This window comes from Erythrolamprus reginae (assembly GCF_031021105.1).
Source record: "Erythrolamprus reginae isolate rEryReg1 chromosome 13 unlocalized genomic scaffold, rEryReg1.hap1 SUPER_13_unloc_2, whole genome shotgun sequence".
Lineage (NCBI taxonomy): Eukaryota > Metazoa > Chordata > Lepidosauria > Squamata > Dipsadidae > Erythrolamprus > Erythrolamprus reginae.
Genome location: NW_027248446.1, coordinates 562,334 through 582,214, shown reverse-complemented (window position 1 = coordinate 582,214; position 19,881 = coordinate 562,334). Strand labels below are relative to the sequence as shown.

Here is a 19,881-nt window from a genome sequence, read left to right as displayed (position 1 = left end):
TCCCTCCAGGAAAGAAGTTGCTGGCGATATTGCTGGGGGTTCCCTGCAGGGGGCTGCCAGGGTGTGTGTGTTTGGGAACCCCTCCTGGGAGGTGTTGTGATTCAGTCTGAAGCTCCTCAGGGAACGGCTGGAACTCTGCCGGCTCCATGCTCAGAGGGGGAGGACGAGGAGGAGGAGGAGGACCAGGCAGACAGGGAAGAGGAATGTCAGGACAAGGTGGAGGGAGAACAGCCTGAGACCCCCGGGGGGGAGCTCTCCCCAGCGAGTAGCCTGGAGTCATTAGATGAGAACGCACAAGCCATCATAGATATGAGGCAGAGAAGGGCAGCACAAAGAACGGGACAATTAGCCAGGTATTTCCATCCCTAATAGGCAACAGCTGGGTTTGGTGTGGTTCTCCTAAGAAAGGTTGAAAAGGCAGGCCCGCCCTTCCTGTATTGTGGAGAGCTATCTTTTGGGAGTCCTGTGACCTTGCTTCGATCCTTGGCGTCTCTGATTCGGGCTTGTGGCCTCGAAGGCTGAAAACTTGAGGGGAGGTGTGGGTTTTATTATCTACAGTGGTGTGTGTGCCAGCAAGAAGCCTGTTGTATTGTCTGGCCGTTGTGACTCTTCTGTGAAGCTTCATAGCATTCCAGTTTGTAAGAACAGTTTTTGTTATCTGTGTTTGTTTTCAAAGATATAAAGTGACTTTGCTTTTTACCAGCGTGTCTGACTACTCTTTTTAGTTGGTGTTGACGTCTGGGGGGAACCCAGACAGAACAGGAGGGAGAGAGATACAAACCTCCCCCCTCCTGGTTTTGTGCGTGTGTTTGTGTGCGTCTATCTGGGAATCCCGTGTTCTTAAGACGAAGGCGTGGGTGGGATATTGTGTGTGCGGTGTTGTGGTTGTGTGTTGCATATGGGTGAAGGAGGGCAGGGGAGGAGGAAGAAAAGGAGCAGAAGGAAGAGGACGGGGGAACGTGGGAGCAGCAGGCGAGGGGCGGGCAAAGCGGCCGAGAAAGGAGGCGGAGGAGCCGCAAGAGAAACCAGTTCAAGCGGCCAAAGAATTGGGTTTCTGCCGTGGGTGATGGATATTATTCAATGGCCGAGTCCATGGACACAGGTGGGATTGAACCTAGGTTTGGATGGTCCCTTCTGGGAAAGCCCCACAGAACCTGGCCATCCTAGGGTCCACATTCAGGGCTCTGCTTCGTGACCCAGGCAAGAACCCCAAACGTGGCTTATTCTTAGCTTTCCGTCCCTGAGCAGGGATGGGAACTGTGCTTTGCCTGCCATGGTTGGTTGCTGGTGGTTTCAGGTAGGCAGAATTTAACAGAATATAACAGAGTTAGAAGGGACCTTGAAGGTCTTCTAGTCCAACCCCCAATCTTTTCTTTAAAATCTCCAGCAACGGAGCCCCTATTAAGAATAAGCTTTGTTAGCATTGTTAAGAAAACAATGTACCAGTCATTTATAGTTTATTTTTTCTTCTTCTTCAATCCATATAAATTGGTGTCTGCAAGTGTCATCAGAGCCACAAAGTGAAGATGTGGAGGCTGCCATAATCACGGTGGAACCACACATCTCCAAATCTATCAACCCCAACATCACCATAACTGATGAACGAAGGATGTCAGACCTTCTACCTTGCACGACAATGTGATGGTTGGTAAGCGTTTGAACTAATTTGCTTGTCAGTTTTCCTTTATTTTTCTTTTTAAAATATATTCTATAATTGTTTTTGTTGTTATTTAATTCTTAATGGGTTTTGCGGCTTTGCATTTCTTGCTTTAGGTTTGGGGGAGGTGTGCTTGGACTATGGAAGCTTAACAGAAGAGAAAACTGGGAGCCTTTAATCTTAATTTGGATGCTCGGTTTTATTCATTGTTTAGTTTCTTGTTTACTATTTCATTATTATTAAAATATTGAATCTGTGCTTCTTTTGCCCAAGGACAAATTGCAGCAACCATCACATTGTTGACCAGGGCTGAAGATCTGACATTGTCTTTCATCAATTATGGTAATGTTGGAACTGATGGATTGCTCTATGGGGACTCTATGAGTGATGGAGGCCGCCTCTTCATCTTCATCTGGTGGTTCTGGTGACGCAACACCCTGAACGCAGAGGCCAAACCATACACAGACCCCCAAAGACGAACAATGTCACTTTCCAGTGTCTCCAAGGAACTTTGGTGGGCTCTCACTGGATGGTCGCAACAGTTCTCTATTTATTTATGTAAACGCCAAATTATAATTTTATCTATATCTTATCTATATCTTAAATTATTATATTTTGTTCAATTTAATTTTAGAATGTATTCTATTCCATCTTCATTTTAAACCATATTGTATTCCAATTTCATTTTCAATTGTATTATATTAAATTCAATTTCAGATTGTTTTATCAAATTTTAAGAATAATTTGTTTCTGGAACTTTGCACTTTGATATGGCCAAGAGCTAATCAATAAAAACTCATGTTATGTCAAACCATGAGCATTATAGAATATTTTCTCAGGGGGTGGGAGAGACTGTCAAGAATATAATATGAAATTCTGGAAGAAAAAGTGAGGTTGCTATATAAAAGTCCTTAGTCTTTGTTCCAAATTTTTGCAGAGCTCTTCCTTTTGTGCAATTAGTTGCAGATTTTTCTGTTGTGTTCCTATCAATTATGAACAACAGAGAGAAATTAGACTCATTGGGGTTTTTTACTTGAAACTCTTAGATTTAATAATATTAAACATAATTCCATGTATTTGTGTGCAGTTGTGCATATAAAAATCCAATTTTGCTATTTCTGCTATGACAATCAGAAGCTTCTCCTTACAGGAAAAAAGGTGCAACCATTTATCAGGTGTATTAGAAATGCTCAGGGAAACCGACAGATCAGGAAATGTTTACACGGCCACATTCGTCTACTTTCTGATTGTTATTTTTCCACCTAAAAGATTTCAAATAGATTTTCAGTTAAATTGAATAGCTTACTTATTGTACTAAAGGTGGAGGGAAAAGTGATTTATTTTGGTTTGATTTTTAAAATTTGCATCTCAGAAACATTTCTGTAGACTTTCTTTTTTTTTTTTTGTCTTGGAAGTGCTTTTATTCAGCAAATGACTCCCTCTGCAGACTTTCTATGTCCACCATGAAGGTGGTCCTTGATTTGCAACCACAGTGGAGCCCTAATTGTCCGTTGCTAAGTGAGACCGTTGTTAAGCAAATTTTGCCCCATTGTACGACCTATCCTGCCACAGTTGTTGAGTAAATCACGGTGGTTGTTGAGTGACTCACATGTGAAGTGAACCTGGCTTTCCCATTGACTTTGCTTGTCAGGAGGTCCCAAAAGGGATCACGTGACACTGTGACCGTCACAAATGTGAGTCAGCCACAAAGCATCAGAATGTCAATCACGTGACCCTGGGGATGCTGCAAGGGTCATAAGGGTGAAAAATGATCCTGAGTCTCTTCTTTCTGAGGGAACCGTTGTCAGTTGAGAGCTGCCTGTATTGATGCCCCCAAGGCTCCTCTAGACGGAAAGGCCTTTTCCTCACAGGGGCCACACAAGGCCCAAAGCCCTTCAAGATGCTTCCCAGAGGGAGGGGGAGGGACGGAGGCAGGAGGGGGGAAAGGTCTCCCTTCTCCCCAATCTGTGGCCATCCTCGGACCCCAAAAAGTCACCACAGGCAGAAATAGTGAAATTGTATTGAGACCTGTTTCTTAAAGACATTTTCATTTGGGGGAATGTAATGAAATTGCACTCTCGGTAATGTAGTTTTGCATGTGACCACATCTGCGCATTCCTATATTTATATACAGTGGTACCTCGGTACTCAAATGCTTCCTTTCTCGTACATTTCGGATAACGAACAAAATTTTCGGCAAAAATTTGCTTCGGTATCTGAACAAAAATTCAGATACCGAACAGCCAGAGAAAATTTTGTTCATTATCTGATATGTAATCCCGGCAGCTTCAGGGCGCTGAGGAGCTCTCTAAGAGCTCCAAGCTGCAGGAAAGGTGGGGGCTGCTGCAATCCCGGCAGCTTTGGGGGGCTCCTTTCCTCATTGCTTCATTTTATTACCTGTAAGGAGCTTCAAAAACTTTTTTCCTGTGGCTGCAACAGCGGCGATTTCCCTTCAGGAGCAAGAGCGCCGGGAACGTCACGTGATGAAGGGAAGCCGGTGGAGCCATCTCAGCAATTGCTGCCGCTCCAGCAGCTTCTCTTCATTACGTGACTTCCCGGCGCTCTTGCTCCTGAAGGGAAATCGCCGCTGTTGCAGCCACAGGAAAAAAGTTTTTGAAGCTCCTTACAGGTAATAAAACAAAGCAATGAGGAAAGGAGCCCCCCAAAGCTGCCGGGATTGCAGCAGCCCCCACCTTTCCTGCAGCTTGGAGTAGCGAATTTATTTATCCCATTGGAAATAAAGAAAATAGATTTAATTGGTTCCCAGCGAGTTAACAGGGGCTGGGAACCAATTAAATCCATTTCCATTATTTCCTATGGGATAAATAAATTCGGTACTCAACCAAATCGGTTCTCGACCACACTTCTGGAACGAATTGTGGTCGAGTACCGAGGTACCACTGTATCTTCAAATAAAAATGTTCAAAAAGCCTTGTGAGAATGTGCCTAAAAAATAATCAGATGGGTCTTTGCCAGCTTTAGATGTCCAGTTCACTGCCTGAGGAGGCCAGTTAGGATTTAAAGGCCAGAGCCCAGACTGCCCCCTACAGGCAGCGAGAAAGGACAGCTAAAGAATGGAAAGGCCCAGGGGAGGAAGGTCCCTGTGTGCTGACTGTGGAATTCAACTTCACCTTGCTAAACTAGCCAGTTTTTTTCTAACTTCGCTCTGTTTTCTTCTGCATGTCTCTGTTTGTTTGTGTGTGTCTGTGTGTTTGTGTGTATGTAAGAGACAGAGAGAGAAAGGTTTTTTTTAAAGTTTAAAGTTCATTAAAGTTGAATGAGCCCTTTTGTGTCTGTGTATGTGAGACTCTGCAAAGTTCTGGCAACGTGTTTTTCACTAAAGTTGCATCAGTCCTTTTGAGTGGAGCCTTTAATTTTCAAAATAAAGTTAAATACATGTTGGTTTTAACTCAGCAGGCAGCTATTTCAGATCTGTGAGATGCTCTGCAATTAACTGACCCCTGGGATTTTGTCTTGATGCCAACAAATCTCAGATTTATTTGTTTCTTCAGCCACAGTTGCTGTGTATTCCCTCCGGGGTCAATTTCAAGCATGGAGCTCTCAAACCTCTCAATTGTAGATGACCAATTTAATTCCATCTCTGCCGCTGCCATTATGTGTCATATGGGGATTATTTCCCTTTCATTTCCCTCCAGAGAATTCCCCAAAGTTGAATTATTCAGGGATCTCTCCTGAGAGGGAGAATTACGATCAAAGTTTCAGCTCTGCTCTTTGGCTGAATCCTCCAGGAGAGACTTTGAGCAGAGAAATATGGAGTTTGGGGACAGGCAGAATCTATGCTCTTGCATGTACGTCTCTCTCATTTCCAGGTGAAGCTGTGTTTCAATCAGAAAAGCAACTGGATCATATTCCACCTTGTGAGAATTTTCTGAATTCTTCTAATTCTTTTTTAGGATCAGGAAGGAGATTGATTGAGTCACTCCATGAATTATGGACCTCCTGCTTCTGCTTCATATGATGCTTGTGTCCCATCCAGTCTCTGGGAAGCTGAGAAGAAAATGCCCATTGAGTTTGGAGCACCAGGATGGAAAACAACCACAGAGCTTTTACAGCCCAGGAGACCATCTCATTGGTATAGTCACCACTGAAAAGGAAAAATTGCAAAAGTTGCTTTTCAATGGGGCTCCTTCTCTTCAGTTTGATTTCCCTGATCTGTAAGTCATTCAGGGTGATGTAAGATGTAAGAACATATGCATTTTGAAAATAAAATAATATCTTAGGGAAATTACTAACTAAAAATCAAGGGAAATTGATTGGGAAAGTATATAATTACTTGATTAGTTCTAAAACAATTGGTTTGATTTTAAAATACAACATGATTAGGTGGTGCAGAAATTTTGGAAGAGAAATAGACCTATATACATGGGAAAGGGTTTGGATATATAATTAGAAAATAACCAAATCAATATCGTTTAATGAAAATCAGATTTATAGATGGCATCTGCCCCCTAATAGACTTTCAAAAATGTTTCCAAACACATCGTCCAACTGTTGGAAATGTAAAAGAGAAATTGGTGGACTTGCCAGAAAGTGGACTTGCCAGAAAGCCAAACTATACTGGAATAAAATAGAAAAGTGGATAGGGAAAATTACATTCCAGGAAATTAAGAAAACCCCAGAATTTTTGTTACTAGGCATTACAACACACAAATATAATATTACTTAATAACCCACATCTTAGTAGCTACCAGGATTGTTTTTGCTCAAAGATAGAAAGAAGCAGAAGTCCCAAAAGAAGAGGGGATGATTAGAAAAAATTATAGAATGTGCAGAGCTGGACATGATGACGAGGAGGTTGAACAACCCAGAAGAGTCAGAATTCTATAAAATCTGGGACAGGGTCTATATCTGGTTGAACAAAAGAAATTCTCAATGAATTCAAGAACATTTAAATTTATTACTTTGAAATGCATATAAATAGAGATACGTAGTAGATTTTTTTCCCCACTGAAATGATCTAATCAACAAACGTTTTTCCTTATTGTATTATGAAGACTTCTATTCTGGGTGGAACGATTGTAGCTCCTCTTTGTGTTATGTGTTTTGTCTGATATTTCTATGTATGTATGTGATGTTTTGTTCTTTTTGAAAACAATAAAAAATATTTTATATAAAAAGAAGTAATTCAGGGTGATGGAGTTGTACTCCCTCAATTCTAACATTCTCCCTCTTTTCTGTCCCCCCCCCCATTTATTCCTATATTGGGGAATATGTCTAATTTTCTGAATGATTTTGATTTTTCATTTGTCTGGTTTTGTGAAAGAGACTCCAAAAGGAGTCGGAGAAAAAGATGAAAGGGCTGCAGGTTATTTTCCTCTCTCTGTTCAATCCTTAATTTATCCCTTGAATAATGAATTTTATTTAAAGTAGGGCTGGAATCAGTTGTAGTTGCTGTACCTCAGCCCATTTCCATATTTGTGTAACTGATCATTGCTTTTGGTTCAATGTTGGCTTAAGACTCAGTAGGCATGGGGAAGAGTATACACTGCTCAAAAAAATAAAGGGGACACTTAGTAAACAATAGAATATAACTCCATGTAAATCAAACTTCTGTGAAATCAAACTGTTTACTTAGGAAGCAACACTAATTGTGTTGCTTTTCACATGCTGTTGTCAGCACATTCAACTTTGTACAGGACAAAGTATTCAGTGAGGATATTTCATTCATTCAGATCTAGGATGGGTTCTTTGAACGTTCCCTTTATTTTTTATTTTTTTTAAAAAAGAAGTATTTGTTGTTGCTGTTGATTATAATAACATTTTTTTTACAATAGGGATGTTTATGATTTTTTATCTGGCTTAGTATTAATTTTCAACATTCAACTGATCAAAAAAAATTCCCAGCTCCTGTACAACCTCACACTTGGCTTCAATATCCATGACAACTATATGAGCACTTTCCACACTTCAGATGCCTTGCTGGACATTCTCTCCATTGGAGAAGCCAATGTCCCCAACTACGGCTGTGGAAGGAAGGAGAACCTTCTGGCTCTTCTTGATGGAGCTAGAAGGGAAATCTCCATCCAGATGTCAACATTAGCAGGCACCAACAAAGTCCCACAGGTTTGTGTGTGTTTTTCTCCACTTAGTAAAGTGAGTGGTGGGTGAGCAACAGATGCAATCATGTCTTCTCCATGGAATTCAGGAGCTGCTTCTCTCCATACTAACAAACATCTCAATATTTTATCCCATTATGTTCATGTTAAGATTAATCATAAAAGGTCTGAAATGCAAGCCGTACAGTCCCTGGAGAAGACATCCTACCAACTATTTAATTCATCAGAATTCATCTTTGGAAAATGACATGGTAGCCAAAGTTGGTCAGCCAATATAGCATGTAACTCCTTTCCTTACCTGGGGTTGTTTTCTCTGACACTGAATCTGGGACCCTCATCATCAAAGGAGCTCAGTGAGAGAAAGGGCCTCAGTGAAAGTGGTGCTTAAATGAAAACCTCATAGCTCTCCAGCTTCCTCAGCCCCAATTATCGAAGTATAAGAGGCCAAGGTTTCCCCCATGTTCTTACATCCATCTGATGTTTGGGGCTGCAGAGAGAAATCACTAGCAGAACCAACCCAATCACAGCCTCTGAGGAGTATCTTGGGGCTGGTAAAAGGACTCCAGCTGCTGCCCTCACAGTTGTATTGGGAATTTACACAATTTCTGTTTTCTCTAAATTCAGAAAATATGGATATTGGCATAAAATTTAATCTATGGAAACTGACAGTCTTCGAAAAGAGACAAAAGTTCAATTAAAGAGAAATCTTAGATTATATAACTGACAAATTGTATTAGGAACTGAGGTCTGCCTGTTCTTGTATAACTGAAGAAGAAACTAAAAAGAATCCTCCAGAAAAAAATCTGGGTTACAGAAACAGAAAAAGATGCACCAATCCTCAAAAATTATAATAGGCCCTTTATTGGAATATAATGCTTCAGTCAGTATTTCAATGTGTTAATCTAATTATGGTAAATTGTAGAGGTGATACGGTAATATTATTCACTTTGTTTACAGTTTTTAAATTTATTATTTTTCATTTTTATTATACAATCTTGCTAATATTCTGTCTTGGATATTCTAAACACTGTCTAACTACAAATCATTCTAATACATTCATGAGAAGCAGGATGGATTTATTAAAATCTAATATTTTGGATTGGCTCAGACCCAAATATAACATAGCATTTTCATTGCTTTTTCAGATCAGTTATTTACGCGCTCCAGAGGCTCTGAGTGATAAAAGCAAATTCCCCTTTTTCCACCAGATGCTCCCCAAAGAAGGGTTCCAGTACCCAGCCATTGTCCAACTGCTCCTCCATTTCAGATGGACCTTGATTGGCCTCTTTGCTGCAGACACAGAGCAGGGAGAGAATTTCACGAGGACTTTCCTTCCTGTGCTTGTCAGTAATGAAATCTGTGTGGTTATAACACAAGAATTCTCAACAACTGAACCTACAGCCTCCCTCAGGGATGCCCTCTCTAAGTGGAGACAAGTCAACGTCTTTGTTCACTTCATGGAATTTGATTCCCTTTGGGACAGAATTCTTCCTTTCCATGAAATACTTCTGCACTTGCCGGGACTCATTGAAGAGAAAGTCTGGATCCTCACAACTTTTGCATTGAATACAATAAACAAGCGCAGACTTCTCAAATACATCCACAGTATTTTGAAGTTTGGTTATCTGCTCAAAGGAAGGCCGAAATATGAAGCCTTTGAACCCCATTTCTTTGTGGAAGAAAAGTTTCAAGATCACAATTTTCTGTGTTCTCTTTCAAAGAATGTCTTTTCTGTCAAAGGCCGCAGAAGATGCACCCAGAAAGCCCCACTGGAGACCCGATGGAAATGGAACAGAAGAGAGTTCAGAAATTACTATGACTTTTACAGCCCCATAAAGACTCTGGCCCAGGCCTTGAATGCTGCCTATTCCTTTAGATTGAGGAGGAGAAGGAAGGAGGGAGAAAAGAGGCTGGGGTCTCCAAGGCTGCAGCCATGGCAGGTAGGGTGTCCCAGTATGGATCCATGAATCTGAGATCCTTTGGAGGAGGAATCCAGAGGAGAAGGAGGGGAGCCATTCAACAGATCTGCCCTATTTAATTAATCAAGGAATAATGGTTCCAAAGCAGCAGGAGGGGGTGATGCTTGCACACTGCTGAAAACCTGGATTCTACACATGCTCAGGAGAAGAAAAAATAAAGAAATCCCCTCAAAATTGAAAAATCTTCAAAAAAAAAATTGGGAAAAAATTGGCGGCCTTTAAGGACTGGTTCCAGGTGGGGTGACATCACCAGCAGGCTGCTACCGATTTGCCCGGACCAGACTGGTAGGATCCACCCCTGTCAAAGACTAGATCCCATGGCATTTCGATATTAAACACTGTTAATTGAAAATACTGTATTCTTTTTCAAAATCAAATCCTTTACCTATAGGTTTGTGATTAGGGTTGTGGAATTTTACCTTTATCAATTTGAAGGGGACCCTGAGACCACCTAGCCCAACCCTTCCTCTCTGCAGGAATCCCAGTTAAAGCTTGGTGCCTGCAAGGGGACCTTTTTCTTGAGTTGGGGTCTCCCCAAGCCAGAACGTCCACTTCCTGAGATTCTTATGGTTGCATTTGCCTTCGGTCCAAGAACATCTCCCTACTGATTCATATTCTGTTTCCAGTTAACTACGATTTTGAGGTCATTTTCACAAACATGCATGTCAAGTTTGGTGTCTCTCATCTTTCTTCCAGTCCATCATTAATGTTCTTATATGAGATTCTCTTGTTACTCAAGTCCAAGTTACTAAGAAAAACAGATGTTTTTCTACTGCTTTTTACTTCTCCACCCTTCTATCTGTGGAAATCATAAATATTTTTTCTGCAAATATTCCACATTAAATTTTATCTTATTCAAAAAGGTAAAAACAAGCTTCAAAAAATTGAACCATTACAAAGACAAAACAAAATTAGATGAAACATTTTTTTTAAAATTGTGCATTAAAAACAGACAAAGTCATATACACATATATTGTCCCCCACTTGAATACTGGAATGGAGGTCCTCAAATGTTTTAAACATGGGGCCAATTGACAGTCCCTCAGACGGTTGGGGGGCTGGACCAGCTGGGTGGTCATGTGAATGGGTGGGTGAGGCCAATTTAAAAATCCAATGTTTTTTGCCTTTCTCCTTCCTAACCTGTCCTTGCTCACCCCGAGGAATCTATTTACTTAATAAGACCCCCCCCTCGAAAGGAAAAAGAGCCCAAACATCATTGCCACTTGCCTAACTTCATTACAACAGCAGCTTCAGGCTCCTCAAAACAGGCCATTAAAAAAAGAATGAAAGAAACAGGATTTCCTTCAAAATAAGTCTTCGGAGAGGGGCGGCATACAAATCTAATAAATTATTATTAATTATTATTATAACTCCTGACCACAGAGCACAGAAGTCAAGAGAGGCTGAGAGAAGCTGTCAATCAAGGCCCCTCCCTTCTCCTCTCTAGGGGCCCACGTGGGTCCTTCCCCTTCGGTTCCAGCCAAAGGCTTCTGGCTTTGCAGAGCTGTGAGTGCCTGACAGCAGGGGAGGCAGCCAGGAAGGGAGGGGACACCAGCCTCCTTTTTTTAGTTATTTGGGATTGTAATCTGGAAGGAGAATTCAAACTGATTTGCTTCTTGCCATACTTGTCCAAATGTATCCACACACATGAAAGATATAAAAATTGTCCAGCAACCAATTGGGTGGATGTACTTTATATAGGGCAAGAACCAAAGCAGTGGGTGAATTCTCTTTCAGGAATTACACTGTGGTGGCACTTGAATTAGTGTTAGCCAACTTCAGCTGATTTTGAAAAAGCTAGGAGACATGGAGACACGCCCCCCATCCACCCACCCACTTTTAAAGGGCTACTTTTCAAAGCAGCCCCTCTCCATCTCACTGGCAGCAGCTGTGTCATCAGAAGAGCAGCTCAAGCAATGCCAGAAGTGCCACTGGAGCAGGTGCTCGCGGGAAGATAAGGCCAATGGTGAGGGGTGGGCCAAGGGGCGGGGCTTAATTCTACCACTCTATGTGCCGGGTACTTTGCATTGGTGGGCCATATCCAGCCCATGCGCCGTAGTTTGAGGAATATAAGAAAAAATATTTTTGCCAGACCTCCCAAACTCTCTGCGCAACCGTTTTCACATGGATCTGCCCTCAGGGAAGCCAGAAATGGCTGTATTCAATGTATAAGATGCACCACCATTTCCAACCTATTTTTTTGGGGGGGGGAGGAAGTGTGTCTTATACACTGAAAAATATGGTATTTAAGAAGTGAAATGGTAACTGAGAATGACTTTAGGGATGGGGAGAAGAGAGGCTGCCTAGGGAAGGATCAGATCAGAGGGGAGAATCCTGCAGCTGCATAATGGGAGAGAAGGAAACTCAGAAAGGATCTTCGCTAACTTTTCAGGCTGATTTGCAACATTTGGTTAATGTCACATTACCATCAAGTAGAATTAGCACATCGGGAGGTGTTTTCCATCAGGATGACCAGGGAGAAGATTAGCCTGACACCTTTCTCTTGATACACCCCCATGCTTTCTGGGAATCTACCTGTAGTTTCTAAAGAGTTTATGAATCATCTTTTTCCCCTATCTATGCATTTTATTTCTCGTCTGCTCTAGAATCTTCTCTATAATTGACCAATTGTGTCAATTATATTTTCTCAATATTTTGTCAGTATGTGAGTGACAAACTTTTTCATTCACTTATGAAGATAATGGCAGTTTTATTTAACCATATTTGGAGATTACACAACTGTAGAAGTAAGATTCAGTGTGGGATAAGAAACAATGTTTTCTGTATTTCAAATTCCTGGATGTTTCCATTCTAGTTTTATCCCTTTCTGGAGAAGAATGAATTTTGGAATATTTCACACTTGAAACTGTACTTGGACCAAAATGGAGAGATAAAAGCAGATCTCGCCATTGGCAGCTATTTGGTTCTCCCCAAGGGGGATGTCAAGAAAGAGACTCTGGCGTATTTCGAAAGGCAGAGACTTTCTATCAAAGAAAATACTCTTTCACGGCTAAAGTTGCTCAATAAGGTGGGAGAAATTTTGCTGTCTTTTCTCTGTTTTCCAAAGCCTGAGATCCCATTTCAAGTGGGGAAAGCCTAGAGTCTCCAGGGTGGTTGGCCTTCCATGCCAGTTGGTGTCACCTAATGGAAGTTGTTCAATAGACAATATCTAAGTGGAGCAGCTTTGCCATGTTTTATGGAAATCTTTCAAGATCTTACTGGTCAGAGGTTTCTTTCTTCATCACGGTTTTATTCTACATGAAAAAAAACTGAATGAAATAAAAGTTTCCTAAATATTTTACTGTAAACTTTCTTCTGTTTTAATATGAAGATATCATCATACTTAAATCTTTTTTTCTGCAATTTATTTATTCATTTTATTTTTATTTATTTATTAGATTTGTATGCCGCCCCTCCTCGTAGACTCGGGGTGGCTCACAACACAATAAAACAGTTCATGACAAATCTAATAATTTACAATTTAAAATATTTAAAAAACCCCATTATTAAGCAGACAAACAGTACATACAAACATACCACACATAAATTTTATAGGCCCACGGGAGATATCTCAGTTCCCCCATGCCTGACGACAAAGGTGGGTTTTGAGGAGTTTACGAAAGGCAAGGAGGGTAGGGGCAGTTCTAATCTCTGGGGGGAGCTAGTTCCGGAGAGTCGGGGCCGCCACAGAGAAGGCTCTTCCCCTGGGGCCTGCCAACCGACATTGTTTAGTTGACGGGACCCGGAGAAGGCCAACTCTGTGGGACCTAATCGGTCGCTGGGATTCGTGCAGCAGAAGGCAGTCTCGGAGATATTCTGGTCCAATGCCATGAAGGGCTTTATAGGTCATAACCAACACTTTGAATTGTGACCGGAAATTGATCGGCAACCAATTCCATCCTTTCAGACTTTATTCAATAAAAAAATACTTTATTGTAATGTTAAATTCCAAAAGCAAAGGGGAGGAATTAAATGAAGAATCTGCCAGTTGTTATACCTCCTGCATCTGTTTAGAAGAAGTCAGAGATTTCATATTAAACTCAGTGAAGACCAGAGGCCAATTGTCTCCATCCATTTCTACCCCCATTTTCTATGGATGGAGAGTCCTAACATATTTCCTAACACATTCTCTTTTTTCTGCTCAGTCCCTGCCTGAGTCCAAATGTGTGGAAAGTTGTCATCCTGGATTTGTCAAGAGGGCTCGAGAAGGAGAGCCAGTTTGCTGCTACCGTGTTTCCCCGATAGTAAGGCAGTGTCTTACTTTCTTTTTACCCCCAAAAGCCCCACTATGTCTTACTTTCGGGGTATGTCTTACATTGGAAAGGAGGCGGGCGAAGGAGGGCGCAGCTCCGGACCCCTCCCCTTTTCCACCCCTTGTCGCCCGAGACAAGGGGCAGCGAGGCAGGGGAATAGGCGGTGGCTTCCGAGAACATGTTGCTGTTATTTCGTTGACAGAAAGCCTGCAGCGAGACACATCGGAGCAGTAAATGGAATTATTACTCGGGATACAATCTTGCGCCCGGAGCGCCTCTTTAGCCCCAAAGCTGTTTCCCTGCAAGTGAGCGGATGTGCACCATCCCCGGAAGCGAGCCAGTTTATGCCCTGGAAACCAGCTACTCTTCCAGCCAAGGCACCTTTTGAACTGGGGGAGACCCCCACCACCTGGCAATGCACAATGGCCCTCCTTGCTCTCCCTTCTCCCCCACCCCACCCCAAGGTTGGGCTTCTCCACGCGCTTCTGTTCAGCCCCAACTCCGAGCGAACCACCTTCCCTCTTTCCCCAACGGAGCGGCGTTGCAAAAAAAAAAAAACCACATCTTACCTATCCCCTTCCCCCAACCCCGGCCTCTTTCACACAACCCGACCCGGAGAGAGCGCTGGAGACAGCGCACGATTTGCAGAAGTTTCTCCTTTGTCGGGCGACAAGGGGTGGAAAGGGGGGGTCCTTTCAAGCGGCGCTGGGTGAAAGAGGGCGGGCGGCCAGCAGCAGAAGGCGAGAGGTGCCTTCTTCTCCGGCTCTCCGGCAGATCGAGCGCGCGAAGAGGCACCTCTCACCTTCCGCCGCTGCTGGCCGCCCTCTTTCGCCCAGCGTCGCTTCGGAAGCCGCCGAACGCCGTCAGGGGGGCGCTTGGTGACCGCCTCTCCGCTCGCCAAGTGGCGGTCGCCAAGCGCCCCCCTGATGGCGTTCGGCGGCTTCCGAAGCGACGCTGGGCAAAAGAGGGCGGCCAGCAGCGGCGGAAGGTGAGAGGTGCCTCTTCGCGCACTCGATCTGCCGGAGAGCCGGAGAAGAAGGCACCTCTCGCCTTCTGCTGCTGGCCGCCCGCCCTCTTTCGCCCAGCGCCGCTTGAAAGGACCCCCCCTTTCCACCCCTTGTCGCCCGCGCTCGATCTCAACAGTTTCTAGACCTAGGAAATAGAATTTCAAAGCAGTTGTTAATCCTTTGTTTTATCCAGTACACAAGCATACCCCCCCTTGGCTTCTGCTGGGGGTGGGGGGGGGTCCGGATGCCCCCTTCTCCGGCTCTCCGGCATATCGAAGAGCGGAGCGGGGAGAGCCGCCTGGCAGAGTGCTTGCAGGCGGTGGCGGGGGGGACGACGGCGGCGGGGGGGACGTATGTCGAGGTTCTACTGTACCCCGTGTTTCCCCGAAAGTAAGACATATGTCTTACTTTCGGGGTATGGCTTATATTAGCCGACCCCCCTGAAACCCCCCATATGTCTTACAATCGGGGGGGTCTTACTATCGGGGAAACACGGTACGACTGCATTCCTTGTCCGGAGGGAACCTTCTCCACTCAGGAAGGTGGGTGACCCTGAGGAAAATGGGAGGCTTTGTGGAACTGGATCCATCCAGAACATTTTCATGAAAACACAAGTTAAAAGGCAGATTGAAGTAAACCTTTTTTAAAACCTCCACCATTTCTTATCTAAAAGGAAGTAAATCAAAAAGTCTTTGAAGGAGGGCTGGGAAGAGACAGGAGGAGGGATGGCAGACTGGTCAATCTTTACTAACAGCAGAGAAAATATCTCTTACACTTTTTAGTTTAGATATATGCTGCTAAATTTACCCTTCTAGGAACATCTGAGATCTTTGAAACTTGATGAATTGTTTTATCAATTCACTGGCAATTCACTGCCTCCCTTTGAGGATCACTGGGGAGGTGTCACAGGTCCATAATGTGGTGCTGTGGATTACACAAATATTCTGCCAGTCATGTACATGAATTAATCAATCAATCAGAATAGAAGTGAAAGGGACCTTGGAGGTCTTTTAATCCTACTCCAGTTGAAGTAGGAGAACTTTTATCATTTCAGACAAGTGACTGTGCAGTCTCTTCTGAAAAACCTCCAATATTGGAGAACCCAAAACCTCTGGAGGCCAGCTGTTCCACTGGTTAATTGTTCTCACTGTTAGGAAGTTTCTCCTTAATTGCATATCGCTTCCAGATGTTATAGGATACTCTAGGCATCCTTGAAGTCCCATATATTAACTGCCATGGGGCAGGACTCAGGATATTTAATAATAATAATAATAATAATAATAATAATAACAACAACAACAACAACAACAACAACAACAATAATAACAATAACAACAATAACAACAATAACAATAATAATAATAATAATAATAATAATAATAATAATAATAATAATAGAGTTAGAAGGGACCTTGGAGGTCTTCTAGTCCAACCCCATGCCTGAGCAGGAAACCCTACACTACTTCACATACATGGTTATCCAACATCTTCTTTAAAACTTCCATTTATCCTTAGTTCTAAGTTGCTTCTCTACTTGTTCAGCTTCCGCCCATTGCTTCTTGTTCTACCCTGCTTTGGAGAATAGGTCGACTCCTTCTTTCTGGCAACCCTGAGATATTGGAATGCTGTTATCATATCTCCACTGGTCCTTCTTTTCATTAAACTAGCCATGCCCAATTCTTTACTTTATTTATTTATTTATTGGATTTGTATGCCGCCCCTCTCCGGAGACTCGGGGTGGCTAACGGCAATAATAAAACAGCATATAATAGTAATCCAATACTAAAAACAGTTAAAAACCCATTATTATAAAAAACAAACATATATACAGACATACCATGCATACAATTGGAAAGGCCTAGGGGGAAAGGGTATCTTAATTCCCCCATGCCTGGCGGCAGAGGTGGATTTTAAGCAGATTACGAAAGGCAAGGAGGGTGGGGGCAATTCTAATCTCTGGGGGGAGTTGGTTCCAGAGGGCCGGGGCCGCCACAGAGAAGGCTTTTCCCCTGGGTCCCGCGAAGTGACATTGTTTAGTTGACGGGACCCAGAGAAGACCTACTCTGTGGGACCTAACTGGTTGCTGGGATTCGTGCAGCAGAAGGCGGTCCCTGAGATAATCTGGTCCGGTGCCATGAAAGGCTTTACACTTTGAATTGTGACTGGAAACTGATCGGTAACCAATGCAGACTGCGGAGTGTTGGTGTAACATGGGCATATTTGGGAAACCCATGATTGCTCTCTCAGCTGCATTCTGCACGATCTGAAGTTTCCGAACACTTTTCAAAGATAGCCCCATGTAGACAGCATTACAGTAGTCAAGCCTTGAGGTGATGAGGGCATGAGTGACAGTGAGCAGTGACTCCCGAGCCAAATAGGGTCACAACTGGTGCTCCAGGCGAACCTGGGCGAACGCCCCCCTCGCCACGGCTGAAAGATGTTTCTCTAATGTGAGCTGTGGATCGAGGTGGATGCTCAAGTTGCGAACCCTCTCTGAGGGGGTCAATGATTCTCCCCCCAGGGTAATGGACAGACAGATGGAATTGTCCTTGGGAGGCAAGACCCACAGCCACTCCGTCTTGTCTGGGTTGAGTTTGAGTTTTTTGCAACCGTTCTTCATATATTTTAGTCTTTAGTCTGTCTGCCTATCTGTCTGTCTGTCTGTCTGTCTATCTACCTACCTACCTATTTAATTTCTATGCCACCCTTCTTGAGGTAACTCAGGGCGGGGTACATTATAAATATAACAATATACTGTATAAGAAATCTAATAACTATAAAAATATGAAAAAATTACTAAAACGTTTTAAAACCTCCTTATGCATTCACCCACATTTATCCAACCCAATCATATCTCGTATCAGAGACAGTCTCATCACTCATGGCCCCCATGCCCGCCAGTAAAGGTAGATTTTTAAAGCTTTATGAAAGACCAGGAGGAGGGGACAGTAAGTATCTCTGGAGGGAGTTCGTTCCAGAGGGCCAGGGCCGCCACAGAGAAGGCTCTTCCCATAGGCCCTGCCAGTCAACATTGTCTTGCCGATGGGACCAGGAAAACGCCGACCCTGTGGGACCTAATCATCTTTGTCACTCTTTGCACTTTTTCTAGAGTCTCAACATCCTTTTTGCATCATTTGCCCAAAAAGATGTTATGCCCATCCCATGTTATGGGAAGTTATGCCCATCATTCACCTAAAAAGATATATATCTCCTTCTTATGGTCTTTCACTGAATTCATTAAGAAATACTTCTTGGAAATTGCCTATGTTATCACCTGTTATCCAAAGAAGGAATTTCTTGTAAGATGAAAGGACAGAATATTAAAGAAAGTTGCTTTTTGCTTTTTTAGATACAGAAAAATGCACCAAGTGTCCAGATCATAAATATCCTAATGAGCGCAGAGTCCAATGTATACCCAAAGTTATAACCTTTCTGTCTTATGAAGAATATCTGGGCATCATCCTGGTCTCCTTTGCCCTACTTTTCTTCCTAACCACAGGCCTTGTTTTAATCATCTGCATTAAGTACCGAGAAACTCCCATTGTCAAAGCCAACAACCGGGACCTCTCCTACATCTTCCTGGTCTCCCTCCTGCTTTGCTTCTTGTCTTCTTCTCTCTTCATTGGTAAACCAAGGAAAGCCACCTGCCTTCTCCGACAAACAGTTTTCAGCATCATCTTCTCAGTTGCAGTTTCTTCTCTCTTGGCAAAAACCATCGTGGTGGTGCTGGCTTTTCTGGCCACAAAACCAGGAAACCGAGTGAAGAGATGGTTGGGAAAGAGCTTGGCCAACTCCATCATCCTCTCTTCTTCTGCTGTCCAAATTATCATCTGCTCCATCTGGCTGGGAGTTTCTCCCCCTTTCCCTGACTCTGACCTCCACTCCCAGCATGGAGAGATCATCCTGCAATGCAACGAAGGGGCTGTTGTCATGTTCTACGTCACCCTCAGCTACATGGGCTTCCTGGCTGCCATCTGCTTCACGGTGGCTTTCCTGGCCAGGAATCTGCCTGGGGCCTTCAACGAAACCAAGCTGATCACCTTCAGCATGCTGGTCTTCTGCAGTGTCTGGGTGACTTTTGTGCCCACCTACCTGAGCACCAAAGGGAAATACATGGTGGCTGTCCAGGTCTTCTCCATTCTGGCTTCCAGTGCTGGTCTGCTGGGCTGCATCTTCATCCCCAAGTGCTACATTATTCTTCTGAGACCAAACCTGAACACAAAAGAGCATCTCACAGCCAGAACAAATGTAAAAACATGATATATAACACCATTGTGATATTGGGAAAATTGTTAACATGACTTTTATTTGATTTCCATTTAGATAGTATGCAGGAGTCAAAGGAAAAAAAATCTATGTTTCAAAATGAGAAATTGTTGAACGATAGGAATTCTTGCAGCTCTGTCCTCTTTTCAATAAATCTTGCTAAAGAGATCTTTGTAAAATTCAGAAGAATTCAGCTGTTCAGCAACAGTTACTGAATGTGAAAGCTTATAGAAAATACTGTGGGCACTCTTTCCTATTGACAGCAGCTAAAAGTATTTGTGAGAGAGAATGAGTAGGAAAAGAGGTCAGGAGGAAGTTGTTGGGACCAAGTACCAGCCTGGTTGCCTGATCCTCTCCATGAGAATGCCAGAATAATGTGAAATGCCAGGTTTGATCGGTTCTCAGCTTGAAAGAGAAATCTTCATCCCTCTTATATAATTCTTTCTTTGGGATTTCAGTTTGGGTTTATTATTTTTTGTTTCTGTACTTTGCCCTTAAATAAAAATAAATAAACTAAATTTAAAAAATAAAGTTTGCAATGAAATTTCCACTTTTTTTTCTTTCAAGCAGAGAAATAAAATAGCAGTTTTTAAATCCTTGATGGATGACCCCCTGGAGCCCAGTCCATGATCAACCCAGGAA

At 43.0% G+C, this 19,881-nt stretch overlaps 1 protein-coding gene across 1 annotated transcript in view; it reads left to right on the top strand.

Moving 5' to 3' along the window:
- The window catches only part of LOC139155157 (vomeronasal type-2 receptor 26-like), a 42,623-nt gene extending 23,390 nt beyond the window's left edge, over positions 1-19,233 (top strand). The window contains exon 6 of the mRNA XM_070730240.1: positions 18,323-19,233. Within this exon, the coding sequence (XP_070586341.1) occupies positions 18,323-19,233 (911 nt within the window). The remainder of the gene's footprint in view (positions 1-18,322) is intronic.
- Positions 19,234-19,881: the final 648 nt, after the last annotated feature.